General features: G+C 34.8%; 1 protein-coding gene across 1 annotated transcript; it reads right to left on the bottom strand.

Moving 5' to 3' along the window:
• Positions 1 to 3805: 3805 nt before the first annotated feature.
• LOC308348277 (natural killer cells antigen CD94-like) lies at positions 3806 to 17600 on the bottom strand. Its single transcript, XM_080812261.1, has 7 exons — positions 17411 to 17600; positions 15746 to 15865; positions 10206 to 10301; positions 9626 to 9703; positions 8766 to 8917; positions 7711 to 7838; positions 3806 to 4328 (listed from the first exon to the last, which is right to left on the bottom strand). The coding sequence occupies exons 2-7, from the start codon at positions 15861 to 15863 to the stop codon at positions 4202 to 4204; spliced, it is 699 nt and encodes a 232-aa protein (XP_080668387.1). The 5' UTR covers positions 15864 to 15865; positions 17411 to 17600; the 3' UTR covers positions 3806 to 4201.
• Between the last annotated feature and the right edge of the window lie 500 nt (positions 17601 to 18100).

Below are 18100 nucleotides of genomic sequence, written 5' to 3'. Positions count from 1 at the left end.
AGTTCTCTTCCACCAGAAAGGGCTCCCTCATTTATTTATTTATTTATTTTTTAAATGGATGGGATAGGGATGTGATCACTTTACTGACAGAAATAGAAGGATTAATAGTTTTGGTAACATTGAGTTATCCCAAACTTGCAATCTACAAGAAATTCAGTTCTCAGTTCTTCCTTTGACTTATTTTCATTTTAGTTATTCAGCATCTGACTACACACAGCATCAAAGTTTGGCAAATGTCTTGAAGGTGATACGAGGCATATTTGCTTTTTTTTTTTTTTTTTAAAGTCCAGTATAGTTAACGTACAGTGTTATATTAGTTTGGTGTACAACATGGCAATTCAACAATTCTATTCACTACTCAGTGGTCATCTTGATAAGTGTACTGTTAATCCCCTTCATCTATTTCACCCATCCCCCACTCCACCTCCCCTCTGGTAAACATCAGTTTGTTGTTCTCTATAGTCAAGCATCTGTTTTTTGGTCTCTCTCTTTTTTTTTTTTCTTTTATTCATTTCAATTATTTTGCTTCTTAAAATCCACATATGAGTGAAATTATGTGGTAGTTATTTGTCTTTTTCTGACTGACTTGTTTCCCTTAGCATAGTAATACTCTCTAGCTAGCTCCATCCATACTGTTGCAAATGGCAAGATTTCATTCTTTCTTATGGCTGAGAAATAGTCACATACATGCATATATACCACTTCTTTTTTATCCATTCATCTCTTACCGGACACTTGGGCTGCTTCCATAATCTGGCTATTATACATAATGCTGCATCTTGTTTCATATTTTCCTTCCCTACCACCCACAACCCCGTCCGCCTTCCCTCTCAAATTCCTCATATCAGAGAGATAATATGATAATTGTCTTTCTCTGATTGACATTTTCACTCAGCATAATGGGATACAAATCATAAGAGACTCTTAATCTCACAAAACAAACTGAGGGTTGCTGGAGGGTGGAGCGTAGGGATAGGGTGGCTGGGTGATGGATATTGGGGAGGGTATGTGCTAATGGTGAGTGCTGTGAAATGTGTAAACCTGATGATTCATAGACCTGTACCCCTGGGGCAAATAATACATTATATGTTAACAATAAATAAATATGGGGTACCTGGGTGGCTCAGTGGGGTTGAGCCTCTGCCTTCGGCTCAGGTCATGATCTCAGGATCCTGGGACCGAGCCCCACACCGGGCTCTCTGCTCAGTGGGGAGCCTGCTTCTCTCCCTGTCTCTGCCTTCCTCTCTGCCTACTTGTGATCTCTCTCTCTGTCAAATAAATAAATAAAATCTTTACAAATAATAAATAAGTAAATAAATAAATAAGTCTGCAATGAACATAGGGGTGCACATATCTTTCTGAAGTAGTGTTTTTGTATTCTTTGGGTAAATACCCAGTAGTGAAATTATTGAATCATATATTAACCCTATTTCTATTTTTTTGGAGAACCTCTATACTGTTTTCCACAGTGGCTGCCCCAGCTTACATTACCACCAGTAGTTATTTTCTTCACATCCTCACCAACACTTGTTTCTTGTATTGTTAATTTTAGCCATTCTGACAGGTATCAGGTGATAGCTCATTGTGGTTTTGATTTGCATTTCCCTGACGATGAATGATATTGAGCATTTTTGTGTGTGTCTGTTGGCCATCTGGATGTCTTCTTTAATACGAACCATGTTTTTAAAATCCCATCATCCTTCAGTTTTATCATTTGCTTCTTTGTGAACAGTAAAATCCCCACTGGTTTTTCTGTTCTGAAGCTATGGCCTTCTGCCAAGGGACACACTTGGTTTCTCAGCTTCTAGCTATTTTCAGACACAGTTATTATCGTCAGTTATGACTATGCTGCAGATCTTCACTGACTCTCATACACTGCTTTTGGTTTGTTTACAGCTCCTTCTGTCTAGTCCTTGTTTCCTGAAAACTAAAACCTCGTGAGGTTTATTTTTTTTTTCTTAGAATCGTTTTTTAAGTTCTTATTTAAGTTCCAGTTAGTTAACATACAGGGTAATATTAGTTTTGTTTGCAAAATATAGTGATTCCACACTTCCATACAACACTGAATCTTTTGACTTTGCTTCCAAGTCTTCTCTGTTTTGTCTCAAAATCTACCAAATTGAAAAAAAAAAAATCTACCAAATGGCCTGTGAGAAACTTGATTTAAGGACTGTCAAATCTCCAGTATTGTCATGCTAATCCATGTAACCGCTACAAGTTTTGTCAGTTTCTCTCCCCAGACAGAGGTTCTCTGACTTTGCCAAAATCTTATCCACAAAAATACAGGAAAAACAACAGTACCAGATTGCTGACAGAAATCTCCTTGGAATTTGGGCTTATTTAGTTATCATTCCATATATCTTTGATGCCTAAAAAACTGCATTTTCAAAAACCTATTTAAAAAATCCTTCTTTTCTCATTTTGACTTTTCTTTACCAACTATAGTTTATCTGGAAGCGAAAATGTTATCTATTGAGCCTTTGCTTTATATTACCGATATTCTCCTTTATCCCATGGGGACTTCTTAGAAAGCTTATTTTAAATTTTTATTAAATTTGTGCTCTTTATTTATTCTATTTATTTATTCTATCACATAAAATAGAAATTAATTTTGCTGCACTACTGTTAGAAGAGTTGTATTGCTTAGGTATCTAATAATTTTTGTCTATGGCCCATGTCATCTGGTGGTTTCAGCAACTCTGTGAATGTATACACGTTTGGGTTCTCTGCTCTATTACCTCTTCTGGCAGTTTGGATGAGTTTAAGGATTGAGAGTACCTTGAGGAAGTCCATCTTCCTTACAATTTTTAAAGTTCTGTGTTTCCTTGTTTCTTTCTTTCACCTCCTGGATGGCCTCAGGCCATTTTCCCTTCCAGCTCTGGGATCCGGCCACCCTGATCTTCATTCCAACACAAGGTCTTCCTACATGCTGTTTGTTTTTCTGTCTGGCATACTCTTTCCTTCTGGATTCCTTCCCTCATTTGTTAATAAATTATTCATTTCTCAGATCTATCCATATGGATAGAAACATAGTAATATCAGAAAGGTCTTCACTAAATTTTTGGTCTAGATCCGGTTCTTTGTTAAAATCTGATAATCCCTTTCTAAGAACTTATTTGAATTGTAGTTTTATTAAAGTGGTTACTTTATTAATGTTTCTTTTCTCCTCTAATTTGTAAGCTCCATGAAAGCGGACATAATTCGTTGATTTGTACAACTAGGTATCTCCAGCACTTAAAATTCAGTGCCTGACCAATGAATTGCAGGAAAAATATCCTTGTTTTTGAATGAAGTAAATTCTATCCATTTATTTCACTCCAGTGGTGACTACCCATTTCCACACTCTGTAACTTGTGTGGCTAACAGTTAGCATTTTCTGGCTCTCTATCACTGCTTTTATTATTTTTTTCTATAACCACTTTTAAGTCATTATTTTCTATCTTACCAAAACTATAATTTTTCCTTGGGATTCATTTTATCAGGCAATTGTATCTTCTTACCCTGACCCATCCATTCCTCTAAAATATGACTGTAAGGAGGCAAAGGAAGACTGGCATGTTATATAAACCTACACAGGAATATAACACTGAAGTGACAATATTTATTTTGAAAGTACTGGGAGATCTGAATGTCATAAGAATGTGATTTACTGAATACCTCTGTCCCAAAATGTTCCTTCACATTCCTTATTTTCTTTTTATTATTCCTGTTACAAATACATTGTTAATTGTATTTATACTGTTATATTGTTATAGAACACAGACAGGAACACAGATCCTGGCCAAAAAAACAAGTGGCACTGGGAGACCTTGGAGGGTGAGAGGTTTATTTTAAACCAGCAGGCCCAGAGGAGAGTAATCTCTCAAGGCCTGAGCCCTGAGCACAAACAAAGCGGGTAGTTTATACACTTTTACTTCCATATCTGTGCCACTCTTGTGGATTCAGCCAGTGGGGTAAGGGGAAAACCTGGAATGCCCCTAGGGCCAGGACTGGGATTCCCCTGCTGGATTGTTCAACCACCTCAGAACACAGATTTTTCTTATCAATATATTATGACTTAAAGGTGAATAATAATAGATGGACTTCAATATTTAATGACATCTAATTTCAGCTAAGTAAGTATTTTTCATGGTTGAAGTCATCACATGGGGAATTTCAGGTGTTTCTTTTCTTTTTTTTTTTTCTTTCTGATATATTTTACTTAATCCGAATATATTATCTTCTTGCAGATACAATAACCATTATTCTGGCAATCTTCAACAATCACCTGGCCAACTTTTATAAGTACACATTTATTGTTAGCATTCTCAAGTCCTTGAATTTGAAGTCTAGAAGAGAAAATACCTTCCATTAATTCTTACATTTGCTTTACATTTCAACTGTATTTTTTTAGATCCATAATGTTCCAATATACTTATAAAGAAACAGAAATGTTGGGGTGCCTGGGTGGCTCAGTGGGTTAAGCCTCTGCCTTCAGTTCAGGTCATGGTCTCAGGGTCCTGGGATTGAGCCCCGCATCAGACTCTCTGCTCAGCAGGGAGCCCGCTTCCCCCTCTCTCTCTGCCCGCCTCTCTGCCTACTTGTGATCTCTGTCTTTGTCAAATAAATAAATAAAATCTTAAAAAAAAAAAAGAAAGAAGCAGAAATGTTGCTTTCCCAGTTCTCTAACAATGCAAATAAGGAATATATTAAGTATCATCAAAATTTAATATTAAATCTGGAATTGGGATGGTAACAATGCCTTTAATTCTGGCAATCATCTCTGCTACCTCAGGCAATTTCAGAGTAGTTTTCATTTTTACAGAGGTTTACCATGGTTCTTTTGTACATTAGCATTCTGATAAATACTTTCTGCTGCACATATAACACAACATTAATAATTGATAAAAGTTCATTCTTTCCTGGAAAAATTTAGCTTGTTTCTTCCAGAGTAAAGACCAGGATCCTCACTGCTAGTAAGTATTAGCAATAATTTCAGAAGATCAAGTATATGAATACATCAGTGAGAATCAGAGCAATTCAAAATATGTGCTGTAATTCCTGAAGAGGAGCATGCATTTACTATATTAAGTGCAGCAAACAGGATGTTTGAATAACAAGACCATGACCACCCAAGTGGCAGAACCAAGATGAAAATCCAGGCAGTTTAGCTTCAGAGTCTGTGCTATAAATTACCTACTATATTAAACTCTGGAAATTAAAACTGGGAAACCAGGGTATTACGATTTTGGTATTTCCCCAAATCTTGCTAACCTGGTTTTAACACACAAAGTGGTCTAGCTGATCATGTTAGGAATCACAGAGGGAATCATGTAGGGATGTGTTCACAAGAAATGAAATGAAATACCAACAAATAGGGACCCAGGCTGGAGACAGAAAGCATCAATTACAAAGCATGAAACATAAAAAAGGAAACATGGAGATGAAGAGTAATGATAAATACAGTGAATCAGATACTTAATCGGTAAATACAGAATGGGAAGTTTCACCAGTTTTTTTAGTTTTTTTTTTTTTTTAAGATTTTATTATTTATTTGACAGAGAGACACAGCGAGAGAAGGAACAGAAGCAGGGGGAGTGGGAGGGGAAGAAGCAGGTTTCCTGCTGACCAGGGAGCCTGATGCGGGGCTCAATTCCAGGACCCTGGGATCATGACCTGAGCCAAAGGCAAACGTCTAATGACTGAGCCACCCAGGCTCCCCCTGCTACTTTTTTTTTTTTTTTTTAAGATTTTTATCCCCAGTTTCATAGATTGATGGCTACAAACCTTTTTTTGTAATATATTTGACTGTGTATTATATATACTGGTGTTTAAAATAAATGTTTAAATTAGAATGGTAGATTGGAAAGACATGATCTTGAAAAATATAATCCATCAAAGCAACATATCACAATTTCTGATTTTCAAAATTAATTCTTTCTGCTGCATAATTATCACTAAGTTTCATAAATGTGTGGGGTTTTTTTTAGTTTTTTTTTTTTTTTTCAAAAATGTGTTCACGATACAATAGAGTACGGCATGGAGTGGATGTATGGACACCTGATATTCAAATAACTGTTCTGTGATGATTCAGAATCATTCTATTGTTTCAAACCTTCAGCCACTATTGCATCCATAATCTGATAATAAAATTGCTAACTGTATATAGAATTAATTGTAGACAGTTGTTACCACTTTTCCAGGAGAGTTTTATAAGGATGTTTGGCTTTTACAAACATATTAACAGGAGAATTTTATTGTTAATATTTGAATCACTTATTTTAGCTAATGTTATCACTAGTGGTGTGAAGTTTCTTCTCTCCACCACTCCATTCAATTGTTGATGGTTTGATTTCACATTGGATGAAGAAGTCCAGAGAAGAAGTTTCCATGCCATGATCAAAATATTTGTGATATTCAGTTGAGGTATATTAAAAAATCACTGAGGGCACCTGGGTGGCTCAGTGGGTTAAAGCCTCTGCCTTTGGCTCAGGTCATAATCCTGGGGTCCTGGGATCAGGCCCCGCATCGGGCTCTCTGCTCAGCGGGGAGCCTGCTTCCTCCTCTCTCTCTGCCTGCCTCTCTGACTACTTGTGATCTCTGTCTGTCAAATAAATAAATAAAATCTTTTAAAAAAAAAATCACTGAACTCTTCTTCAGAATGCAATTTTATACCTCCCGCTTCTAGGTAACCTGATAAAATCCTCTGAGTTAAAGCCTAGAAATCTTTTTGTAGATAGCATGTATGGACTGAATAGTGTGTCCCTAATATTCATGCCTACCCAGAACTCAGAATGTGACATTATATGGAAATAGGTTTTTTATAGGTATAATTGAGTTAAAAATCACAATGAAATCATATTGGATTGGGCCCTAAATCCAATGACAGTATCGTTATGAGAGAGAAATGGGCACACAGAAATGCAGCAACGGTAGCAATGTGAAACTGAAGGTATATATTTGAATTAGGTCAAGAACTGCCATCACTGTGGCCTCAGGGAATTTAAGGATATCTTCCATTTTCACTGAGATTTACAATATTTTCTTTATATATTAGCATTTTGGTAAGCAAGTTCTACAGTATATACAATACTACAAATTTGTTGTTAATCATCTATAATAAATAATTTTCTCCCTGGAAAAGTTTAGCTAGTTCCTTCAGGAGAATGAAGCTTCTAGAAAAAACCAACTCCACCAATACCCTGATTTCAGACATCTACCAACCTAACCTGTGAGGGAATAAATTTCTGTTGTTTCGAGAGACTCAGTTTGTGATAATTTGTTACGATGGCAAAGAAGTAGAAAGCAAGTAGCAAACAAGTAGAAAATACATTTGGTGGGTCCCAGAGAGGTGGGAAGTACACTGTAAGAAAATTCATCTTGTACATGTATTAGAGTCAAACAAACCACATGAAAGTTAAAGTGACAAAACTAATATAATCTTGTACAAGTTCGTTTATTCAATAACCATTTAACAAAATGCAAAAGTATAATACCTTAGTCATGAACTAATAAACAATTGAAATAGGTTATGAAAGTAAAATGGTTTAGTACTCCCTTCTGTCTCCCTTTTGGACTCCCTTCTGTTCATCTCTCCCATCTTTTCCTGGTTGATTTATTACAGATAGCTATTACAAAATTTAACGTCTGTCCACATCCACATTGAATATTTAGATTTCAAAGAAAAGAATATTATTCTGGACTGAAACTTTAAAACAGCAAGAAACTTACTTTTGCAGGGTAACATCTGTGCCATCTAGCCAGACCCATTTTAGTTGCTCCTTGTTGTAGTATAAACTGATCCAAAACTTTGCTTGAAAAAGACCATATTGCATCTTTGACAATTTTATTACAAAATTCTGCAGAGTGAAGAAAATAAATTAAAAAGCAGAACATTCCCTAAGAAAGAATATAATGGTTCAAAAATGTTTCATTTATAGACTTCCCTGTGAATTCTTTGCTCTAATATATCAAAGGAGGAATTAACCCTAGATTTTTTATCCGTAGACAAAGGGATGTAGTAGTTAATGACTCATTTGTTCACCAAGCAATTTTTTTTCAGTAAACATTATGTTCTAGGCATTTTCTTAAGTTATGGACTGCAAAAGTGAGCAAAAGTCATATATCTGTAGTCATTTGAATTAGGCACTTGAAAATAAAACCTTAATTGAGTCTCCGTAATAAACAGTGATCCGTATGAGACGAATGGAAATACAAGATCAAAGAAGGAAAATTAGCAAGTGATTTTAACAGGCCTTGGTGAACCAAGACTTATTCCGAGGGGATTACCTAATAAGTTAAAATCTTTAAAATGTGATGCATTAATCAAGAGAAGACAGTTTGAGTGGGAGGTGAAGAAGACGAAACATGTCACAGACAGATGGGACAAGGACATGAAAGAGAACAGCGGACCATGATGAATTTAAAGAGCTTCTATATAGATGGAAAACACTGTGTGCTTCCCTTAGAACAGTGTGGTAGAGAGTCTATCAGCAAAGAAGGCCAGAGAAATAGGGTTCAGACTACAAATGACAGTCTGTTATTTGTACTTTATCCTAAGTACTGAGGAAAGCCACTCAAGTATTATTGAAATATACTTTCAGCAGTATGCTACAATATAGAAAGTGTTTCTCTATTTCTGACTCTCTTTGACTCTCTGACTCTGACTCCAATATAGACTACAATATAGAAAGTGTTTCAGCAGAATAGGAAACTTGAATGATTGATTGCTATCAGTCTTAAAACTTTCAGATACTGGAATTTATGAAACAAAATCCTGTAATTACCATCTCTTCTTCCATATTCAATTTAAGAAAGCTTGACTCTAAACCAGTGCAATAATGGTTACATTTTTCCCAAGGATGTGTGTCCCTTGAAAAATAGTAACAATTTTCTCCACGTTGATGCCAGTTGCTTGAACAAGTAGGATATCTCTGAACTATTAAAAAATATAATAAAACGGAACACCTTCCATCAGTGCAAGTCACATACAGTAAGTTCATACAGTAATCTACCCTCTACAAACAAAAATATTGAGTTTTTCATTATAAACTCTATGCATTTAAATTTAGCATTACATTTATGCTAAAGTAATAATTCACCTCATTGAAAACATTTTAGTCTTCAAGATTCATAAGATGCATATTAAGAAGTATTTATCTATTTTTTTAAACTTTTTTACTATGTTCAGTTAGCCCACATCATTAGTTTTTCATGTAGTGTTCAATGATTCTTTAGTCGCATATAACACCCAGAAATATATTTTTCAAATCACAAAAATTTGAAGTATATCAAAACATATCTAATGCATATCTCTTAAAAATGTCAACACAATGTTCTCTGTGTTCAAGATGAAAAATATGTAATACATTTTTTTCAGTTGTGTAGATTTTTTTTTAATTTAATTTTTTTTCAGTGTTCCAAAATTCATTGTTATGTCTTAAAAGGCTGGAAGTTTCAAAAATTAGACAATGAGGAAATGTATAAATAAATCACAAACAGATATCTCCCCAATAAAAATCAATGATGCATTGTCAAAATACAAAGTATTTTGTTCAACCTTAGGTCACCATTTGATAGTGCCCTCATTTTGAGTGTGTATAACATGGAAAATACTTTTTGATATACAAGTAGATTTGATTCATACTTTGGCATGTTTTATTTGCTTCCTTGTTAGAGGAGAGATTTCCTGGATATCCTTCCCCTTGACACGATTTCTGATGCACTGAAGAGAAATCAATCAGAAAGGTCAGCTTAAAACTCAAAAATAACAATAACTGGACATTCCTATGTGCAAGACACTGTACTAAATTTGGATATAAAAATCATTAATGAAACATGACTTGCTTCAAGGAACTCAAATATAATAGAGTCATAAACATAAAATCAACTGACAATATAAGTTTGACAAGTTCATATAGCAGCTGATCACAAAAGAGGGAAACTTGTGAGCAAAGGAAAGTGTGAGCAAGTTTTTCATAGAGAACGTTTTTTTAAAAAAGATTTTTGGGAAAAAGAAATACAAGAACAAATAATAAGGCATTTCACAGAGTTCGTGATGTGCTTAAAAATGGACAATTTGATATGTCTCTAAGAAGTAATCTTCAGTTCTGTGCCGAGAATATTATATATGGTCAAGAAACTGAATTGACAAAATACATTATTTTCAATAGATTTCATTATGTGTGTAATGGAAAAGCAGATTTCTGTTTTATATAGTGACTTACACATTGTGGCTAAGATTCCAACAGACCAAATAAGCATCAGGCAAATGATCCACGGAATCACTGCAATGAATTTCCATGGAGATGGAGTACAAAGATCTGTAGAAAGAGATGAATAAAATGTGTGAATTATAACTGTTTATTCAGAGTCCTGCTTCTATTTTAGGTGTAATAAACTGTGCAACAACATGGCTCACCATACTAAAAGTGGGGGAAAGGAAGGTAATCTGTAAAATCATAATTCATTTTCAATGAATGAGATCACTAAATTCAAAAAGCAGTCAGATGAACTGAATTCTAAAGAGGGAATAAGCCCTGTTTCTGTGAAAATACAGATAGCACTATTTAGCTTTTGAGAAAACGTAGGAGGAAAAGTGGCAGCCACAAAGTCATGAAAGAATTTTAACAAATATCACGAGGCTTTAGAATTGCTTGCATCTCTAGGCCAATCGGAGTTCACATCTGGTTGCCAATGATTTTCCGTTGTCTTTTACTGGGTGTTTGTGGAGAGATAAGGAAAGTTCAGAAGACCTTAGAGACCCCCCTTTCTGTGGCGCAGTCTACAAGGTGTGCCAAAGTTTGTGGGTTTAGTGGATAAACCTAGAGACCATCCCTGCTTTTGGCTCTGAGTAAAAGGTGATAAATGCCTGCTTCTGAGGGAAAAACACAAAAGCCATCTGGTGCCCAGAATGTCCTGACTCCAGGACCTTGAAAAAGATAAGCCACTACTGGGGAAGGAGAAATAAAATGCTCCATCACTTCCCACTGCATCTTTCATTCCAGGAAGAGTTCATTTGCTAGTGGAGGAAAGAGTGGAAAGCCAGCCTGCTATGTACCCTGCACTGAAAATGGACAAAAGCCACCTGCTTCCAGAAAAGGAGCAAAAAAAATAAAAAAAAACAAAAACAAACAAACAAAAAACCAACTTATGCCCAGGATCCTAAAATGGTACAAAGTGAAGCATCTCAGATGGGGAAGAGATCAGGAACGGCCTCACACACAAGATCCACGAGGACAGACCAGATGCCACAGAGGAAGGGACAGAAAATCCACCTACCTGAGCGATAGACTCTACAGTAAGCGGAACACATTTCTAAACAATAAAGCATTGGAAACTAGGTCTGGAGATAAATCAGTTGTAATTTCTAGACAGGGAATTTCAAAGAACGGTAACTGACGGATTAAAGCATCTTATGGGGGAATGAAACTTGGCATAAACATATGGGTCATCTCAATAAAGAGAGCAAAATTTATAAGAAGCATAAAATAGAAATGCTGTCACTTGTTGGCAGGCTCGAGGCGGCAGGTAAAATGTCCTGACTGTCATTATGATCATACTGATGATTTTACCTTTTGTATCTTCTTGACCTGTGTTCCAAAACATGACACTACATATATCTTTCTTCTTAAATTCCCTGAACTTGGATTTCTTGAATTTGCATTCTTGTCTCCAATATTATCAAAATCCACTTGTCAGAGTAGAATCAGTGAATGACAGTGCGTCTGGGGCCAGCCTGAATTCATCTGACTGAATCCCATGTTTCACTTCAAACCTCACGTTTATGCAAACTCACCATGGAGAGCCTGTTTATGAATATGTGACTATCCCTTCCCTTTGCCTCCCCAACCCCTACACCAAGTGAATGTTATCTTTACTCAGGTTATTTTTATCCCTCTTTTCCAATATCTAGAGAAAGTGTTTACCCAGTGATTTTATTTTTTAAAAAGTGAACAGATATTCTTAAAAAAACTGAAATAAAGGGGTGCCTGGGTGGCTCAGTGGGTTAAAGCCTCTGCCTTTGGCTCAGGTCATGATCCCAGGGTCCTGGGATCAAGCCCCACTTTGGGCTCTCTGCTCAACAGGGAGTCTGCTTCCTTCTCTCTCTCTCTGCCTGCTTCTCTGCCTACTTGTGATCTCTGTCTGTCAAATAAATAAATAAAATCTTTTAAAAAAACTGAAATAAAGCAAATAAATAAAAATTAATTTACATAATAAAGAGTTCAATTGAGCTATGTGAGTAGAGATAGAAATATCAAAGTCTTAGGAAAGTGATGTTATTCAATTTAGGAAGATATGCAGAAGAATAGTTTTCAGAGAACATTTATCATGTAAGAGAATTGGGCCAAAAGGCAAAGAAATCAACTGTGAGAAAGATTGCTATAGGTTATAAATAAAACCCCCTGTAAAGCACATGTAAAATTAAAATTCCTCTGAAAATTCTTTTGTTTGGTAACAAAAATAGTTTTTACCAAACAAAAATAGTTCAGTAAAAAAATAGTTTTACTATTTCAGATGTGTCTCTAAGCAAAACTGGACCCTGGACATTTCACTCACAAGGTGGGCATCAGCAGAATTATTTGGTTATACTTAGAATACCCTTCCATTATCCACCTTCAACCTAGATTTAAATCCTTACCCCAGATCTGAATAGGCATGCCATCTTACTAAGATTGTACAACACTTGGACTAATAGTAGAAAGAAATGTTTCAGAAGGATGGATTAAGCTTAAGGCATTAAGATATTTGTAATATGTCAATAACATCAAGCAAAAATCAGGAAACTGATCAGAAGTAAGGATTATAATTTTTCAGAGGAGTCTCAGGTCAGAGATGGATGTTTCAGGTGGGGAATCAGATGTCTGTGACATTACATGAGTGCACTAAACTTAAATAGAATTGAGATCTCCCTATGCAATGGATAATAACTAAAATATCAAATTCACTCAGTCTCCATAAGCACTCCTTAAGGACTGAGAGTCATTTGGAAAATCAATCATTGTTCTATGCTGAAACCCTTTTAAAAATCAGTAAAGAAGGGTGCCTGGGTAGCTCAGTCCCTTGGTCCTTTGACTCTTGATTTAAGCTCAGGTCATGATCTCAGGTCCTGAGATTGAGCCCCACATCAGGCTCTGTGCTCAGTGTGGAGTCTACTTGAGACTCTCTCTCTCTTTCTCTTTCCCTCTGCTTCTCCCCCCAACACTCTGTCTCTCTGTCAAAGTAAATAAATTTTTTTAAAAAAATCAGTAAAGAATTAAAATATATAAACTTAAAAAAGGAATGAAAAGGATAGTGGAGCAGAGATGAAAAAATGGTTTTGAAAGTTATAAAGTGGATGGACGGGTAGTCATGAATTAGTCAATCCAGAATAACACTGAGGTTACATATATAGGCAATGGTGTAAAGGCCACTTACTAGACCCATGATCTGGCCAATTTGCTTAATTTTTCTTTGTCATAGTTTCCTCCTCTGTAAAATAGTGTTAGTAATACTTAACCCATAGAATTATTGAAGGAGTTGAACACATTATAATATTTTAAATCCTTAGAAGAGTTCCTGGTTATAGTCATGAACAATAAGCATCAACAGTTATTAATAACAGAATGGGAAAACATGAAACCTAGGTGTCCAACAGAACCCAGACCTTGGGTAGCTTAGAGTAGACTAGTTTTTTTTCTGAGTGAACTAGGAAACTATGGGGGGGCATTTAAGCCAAGGAAAGACAATCTGACTCATGTTTCAACTGGAAGCTCTTTGCTACTCACAGATGGGATGAAGAAGACAATGTGGATGTGGAAAGATGTTTAAGGACAGAATGAAGACCAGTCTACCAGAACTATAGAAAACAGAAAACAGCAGCTTGGAGCAAGGTAGTGAACATGGTGAAATTTTGAAATTGTAAACAAAAGGCCGACAGGATGTATGGATGCAGCTTGTGAGAAAAAAAGATGAATCAAGGAAGCATTTCAGGTTTTTTGTTGTGAATAACTGAAAGCATGAAGTTTTAACTAACATAAATGGGGAAAAATACAAGAGAGCATTTAGGGGGACAATATCAGGAGTTCAGTTTGGAATATATGTTTGAAATTTCTATTAACTTTCAAGAGGCGATTTGGACTGGGATACTGTGTAGTCAGCCTGAAATTCAGAGGATAAATCCAAGATGGTTATAAATTTTGAGTCATTAGCATGTGGATAATATTTAAAGCAAAAAAAAAAAAAAAAAAAAAGGATGAATCACTATGTAAATGTAAATCGAGTCCCCTGAGATTCTCTCCCTCCCTCTCCTTCCGTCCCTCCTCACACTCATGCTCTCTCCCGCCCCCCTCAATAATTCCTAATTTCACAATGTGAAGTGTTTACCATTGCATGTGTCAAGGAAGGTATTTTAAGAAACTTAGTTAAAATTAGAAAGGCAGAAAAACATAAGGCACCTTCTTAGAAAAGTTAGTTGAAAGCCATTTGGAAGGAGAAAAAGCTTTGGACTTTGTAGGTAAAGACTGAGTTTCAACAACTGCAGACTCTAATGTCCCACATACGCCATTTAACTAACCATCGTGACTCTTCGCTTATGGTGGAACATTGGGTATGAAAATGAAACTTAGCTCATGGAGTTCTTTTGTTACTGATTTACATATGTGAAAACACTTTATAAACAGTGAAAAACTAAAATGTATTGTTAGGTTAAAAAAACAAAAGGCAATATAATGACTCTAAGTCATTCTGTTTTGACATATAGAAAAACAAAAGTGATAGTGAAGTAAGTTCTTTTGCACATATTTACACAGTTACGCAAATAATAATTTCATTAATGAAGTTTCCCATACAAATCTAACGGCAACTACATATGCTGGTCAGAATAAAAAATAAAAGAAAGAAAAGAATTTCTGAATACATTATAGGAAGAGTGTATAAGATGCATAAGTTTTTTAACTGTTTTTTAAATGTTAACAACATATTAAGGAAAATTTGAAGATATTTCCTTATTTATCATGTGGTAAATGTGTATATCACAAATATTATTGTAATAATTAACCCTCTAAAAAGTTGGAAGATAATCAATTCAGCCCTAGTTTAAAAGAGGAGATCTTAGCCAAAGTTACGAATATCCACTTATTATAAAACAAATTACAACTAGTAAAATATTATGTAGTGCATTTCTGATCATTCCACATATTGATTTAAAATATTTGAAGAATGCAAATTAGCAACAGTGAAAATGCCAAGTAAAACAAATTTCAAGTGATAGGAAAATAATCAAACTCCACATCATCATACATACTAGAAGAATGATCGCTTTGTAGTGTGCATGTCAAGATAGAAGCAAGATACTTGAAAAAGACACTTTGCACTATGCTACAAACATATAAATCAAGAAAACAGGGGGAAAAACTCCCCAAATCACAGCAACTGTATTAGAATAATGAAATTATCTGTACATTTTCTCACTTCTCAATTTCCTAAATCTTCTATTATATAGTATTGATATTTTAAAATGCAAAAAATGGTAAATGACAGAATTTGATCTTCAAATATGTCAGTCATCCAAACATCAATTTAATGTTTACAAGGTAGTTAAAATTATTGAACCTCATAGGAAAAGAAGTCTAATCTGTCCTCAAAATTGTTGATTTTCCTTGTCTAGTAAAATATAAACATTTAAAGTATATATATGTGTGCATGTATATACATGTGAGCATGATAATGCATAATTTGGTATATTTTAATCCAATTTAAAATAATAAAATGCAGAAAGCACACATACCTTGGTGCTTACAACGTAAAGAACTTTTTCTTTCAGAATTTGCAAGCCTTTGTCTTCTCTGTGGCTGAGATGAAGGTTGAAGTCGCAAATCAGAATATGTTACAGTTAATTCACTCATTACTGAAAAGCAGAGATACAACAAAAACGAACAGGAAAATGTATTTTCAACTCATGTAAATTGTGAAATCAGTAGGTAAAATTAGTGTCGAATAAAATAGCACTGGGGATGAACTCAAATCACTAGCTATTAGAACAAGACTACAAACACGAAAATGGTTTAAGAATGGAAAAAATATGAATTTTTTAAAAAATTAGTTCATGGGTTGGTATGGTATGTCACTTTCAGTCTCTTTGCTATTATCCATCCATAATTAAAATTCCACAAATATCATTCACAGATAAGTAAAAGTGTAAAATATGATACTGTGGCTTTATTGAAGTAGGGAGAATGAAGTTCATCCTTACAAACTGGCATCAGATTCCTCCAACAACCTCACCTGCTCCCGCCCCTTTTCATCCAATCCTTCACATCACCAGTCCCCAACTTCCCATAATCTCACAGATACACTTACTCTTTTTCAACTGAACAAATGCACTTCTCCAACCTGCATGTTTTACTCAAATTTTTCCTTCTCTGGTACATTTTCCGCCAATATTTGCTTATTATAATTTGAGCTTATGCAATCTGTAAGTCAGATGCCACCACTTTTAATAAAACCCCCAGATCCTTCAATAGCAATCTCTTCTTCTAGCTTTTCTCATTACTCTTTGTCACATTCTACCAATCATTTCCCCTTCTCTCACTTCCATTGATATCTAGCCCCCGTATTATGAACTCCTTGCTATGTCTTACTAATGTTTGTTATTGCCTAATCATTTGATTTATTTATGCAGTAATAAAAACAGTTAAATTTATCTTCAAAGATAATGTTCTATGCACTTATTTGGGAAGACTTTTAAAAACATTTTTTCTTGATTAAAACATTTTAGAAAATTAGAAGAGAATCAATGTGTGGTTTCTTTTCTCTCTCTTACCAGAAGATAATATCTTCAAGTTCTTCATAATCACAAAACACCTCCTATGGGAAGGTTAATTATGCTTTACCCTGATTGTTTTGTATTTTCTTATCTGTTTTCTTTAAGCTCCTATTTCATACCACTTAACAACTTCTAGGGGTCGTAACATGTCATATCAAATAATAACAGTGACTATAGCAATAAAATTACTAAAACAAATAATAATAATTATAATAGCTTTTCTAAGATTACTGAAGCACCTCTCATTTCCCTCCTGGCATCTCTCTTTTCTTCAGTACTTTCTCCCTTTTTTTCCTCTCTGTCCTCTTTCCCTGCTCTGTTACTCACAATTTTATTCCCTTTTCTTCCAAATGAAAAATGTAGAGATACAGATATATAGATATATATCACATGAAAATACAAATATATATAAAATATTTGTACCTACATATGGATATATCAATCTGCCTTTGACTGTATAACTTTTGTTTCTTTCAATTTAATTTCCCTCAAAATTCTAAAAAACACATGTTAAGAAATATAAGTATCTTAACATGTTGAGAAAAATATAATATATTTAAATATAAGTAATACATATAAGTTTCTTAACATGTTAAGAAAAATAAGTATCTGAGAAATTACAAGTACCTGATTTTTAGAAGCAGACTTCCGAGCTTTTGCAGAGTACCATGTATATCCCAGGAAGAAGAGGATCTTGACTCTTGTGACAGAAGCCTGAATTTAAGAATTTTGATGGCCTCAGTATAGATCAAGAGCCCAGAAAAGAAGCCAAGAAAAAAAAAGAGAGGCACAGGCTAATATTGCCTTTGTCTGTCCTATAAAAGGCTGATAGATGAGTATAGAAGTCAAGAACAGGGGTTCTGGATGCAACCACACAGAAAACTGTTTTACTGTTGCTCAGTTTAGCTCTGTATCATCTCTAGATTGGGCATTTCACCAGTCTTACCTTAAGTACACAAGTTTCCTAAAATATTTGCATGAATACCCAATCAGTTTCACTCAACCCTTGAACTGTCAAGATTTAATTGAATATACATTATTGATTAATGAGAAAGTAACTTCAGATTTTTAAATTACTTTCAACGTATTTTATTACATTCTACATTCAACTAATATTCTGGAAATATTATTTTTATTAACACTTTTGTGATGTCTCTTTATTAAACCTTTCAGTTCTAGAGCAGGAAATATTTTTCATCACTAGGTGGTGTATGCGTGATTTTTCACAGTAACCTCAGCATTTATGATCAGTAAGCCATCAATTCCCCAAGATCATTCTCATGAGTCGTATTACCTAAAAAACAAAAACAAAACTAC

Source organism: Martes martes (genome assembly GCF_963455335.1).
Source record: "Martes martes genome assembly, chromosome: 8".
NCBI lineage: Eukaryota > Metazoa > Chordata > Mammalia > Carnivora > Mustelidae > Martes > Martes martes.
Note: the sequence above shows the minus strand (reverse complement) of the source record. Positions and strands in the feature narration are given on the sequence as shown.

Excerpts from the sequence above, each read along its gene's own strand:
- LOC308348277 (XM_080812261.1), bottom strand. The coding sequence starts at position 15,863 with ATGAGTGAATTAACTGTAACATATTCTGATTTGCGACTTCAACCTTCA. Across the intron at positions 8,918-9,625 it reads AGCAAATAAAACATGCCAAA|TTCAGAGATATCCTACTTGT; the intron begins GTATGAATCAAA and ends ATTTTTTAATAG. Across the intron at positions 4,329-7,710 it reads ACAGATGTTACCCTGCAAAA|ACTTCAAATTCAAGGACTTG; the intron begins GTAAGTTTCTTG and ends TTTCTCTTCTAG.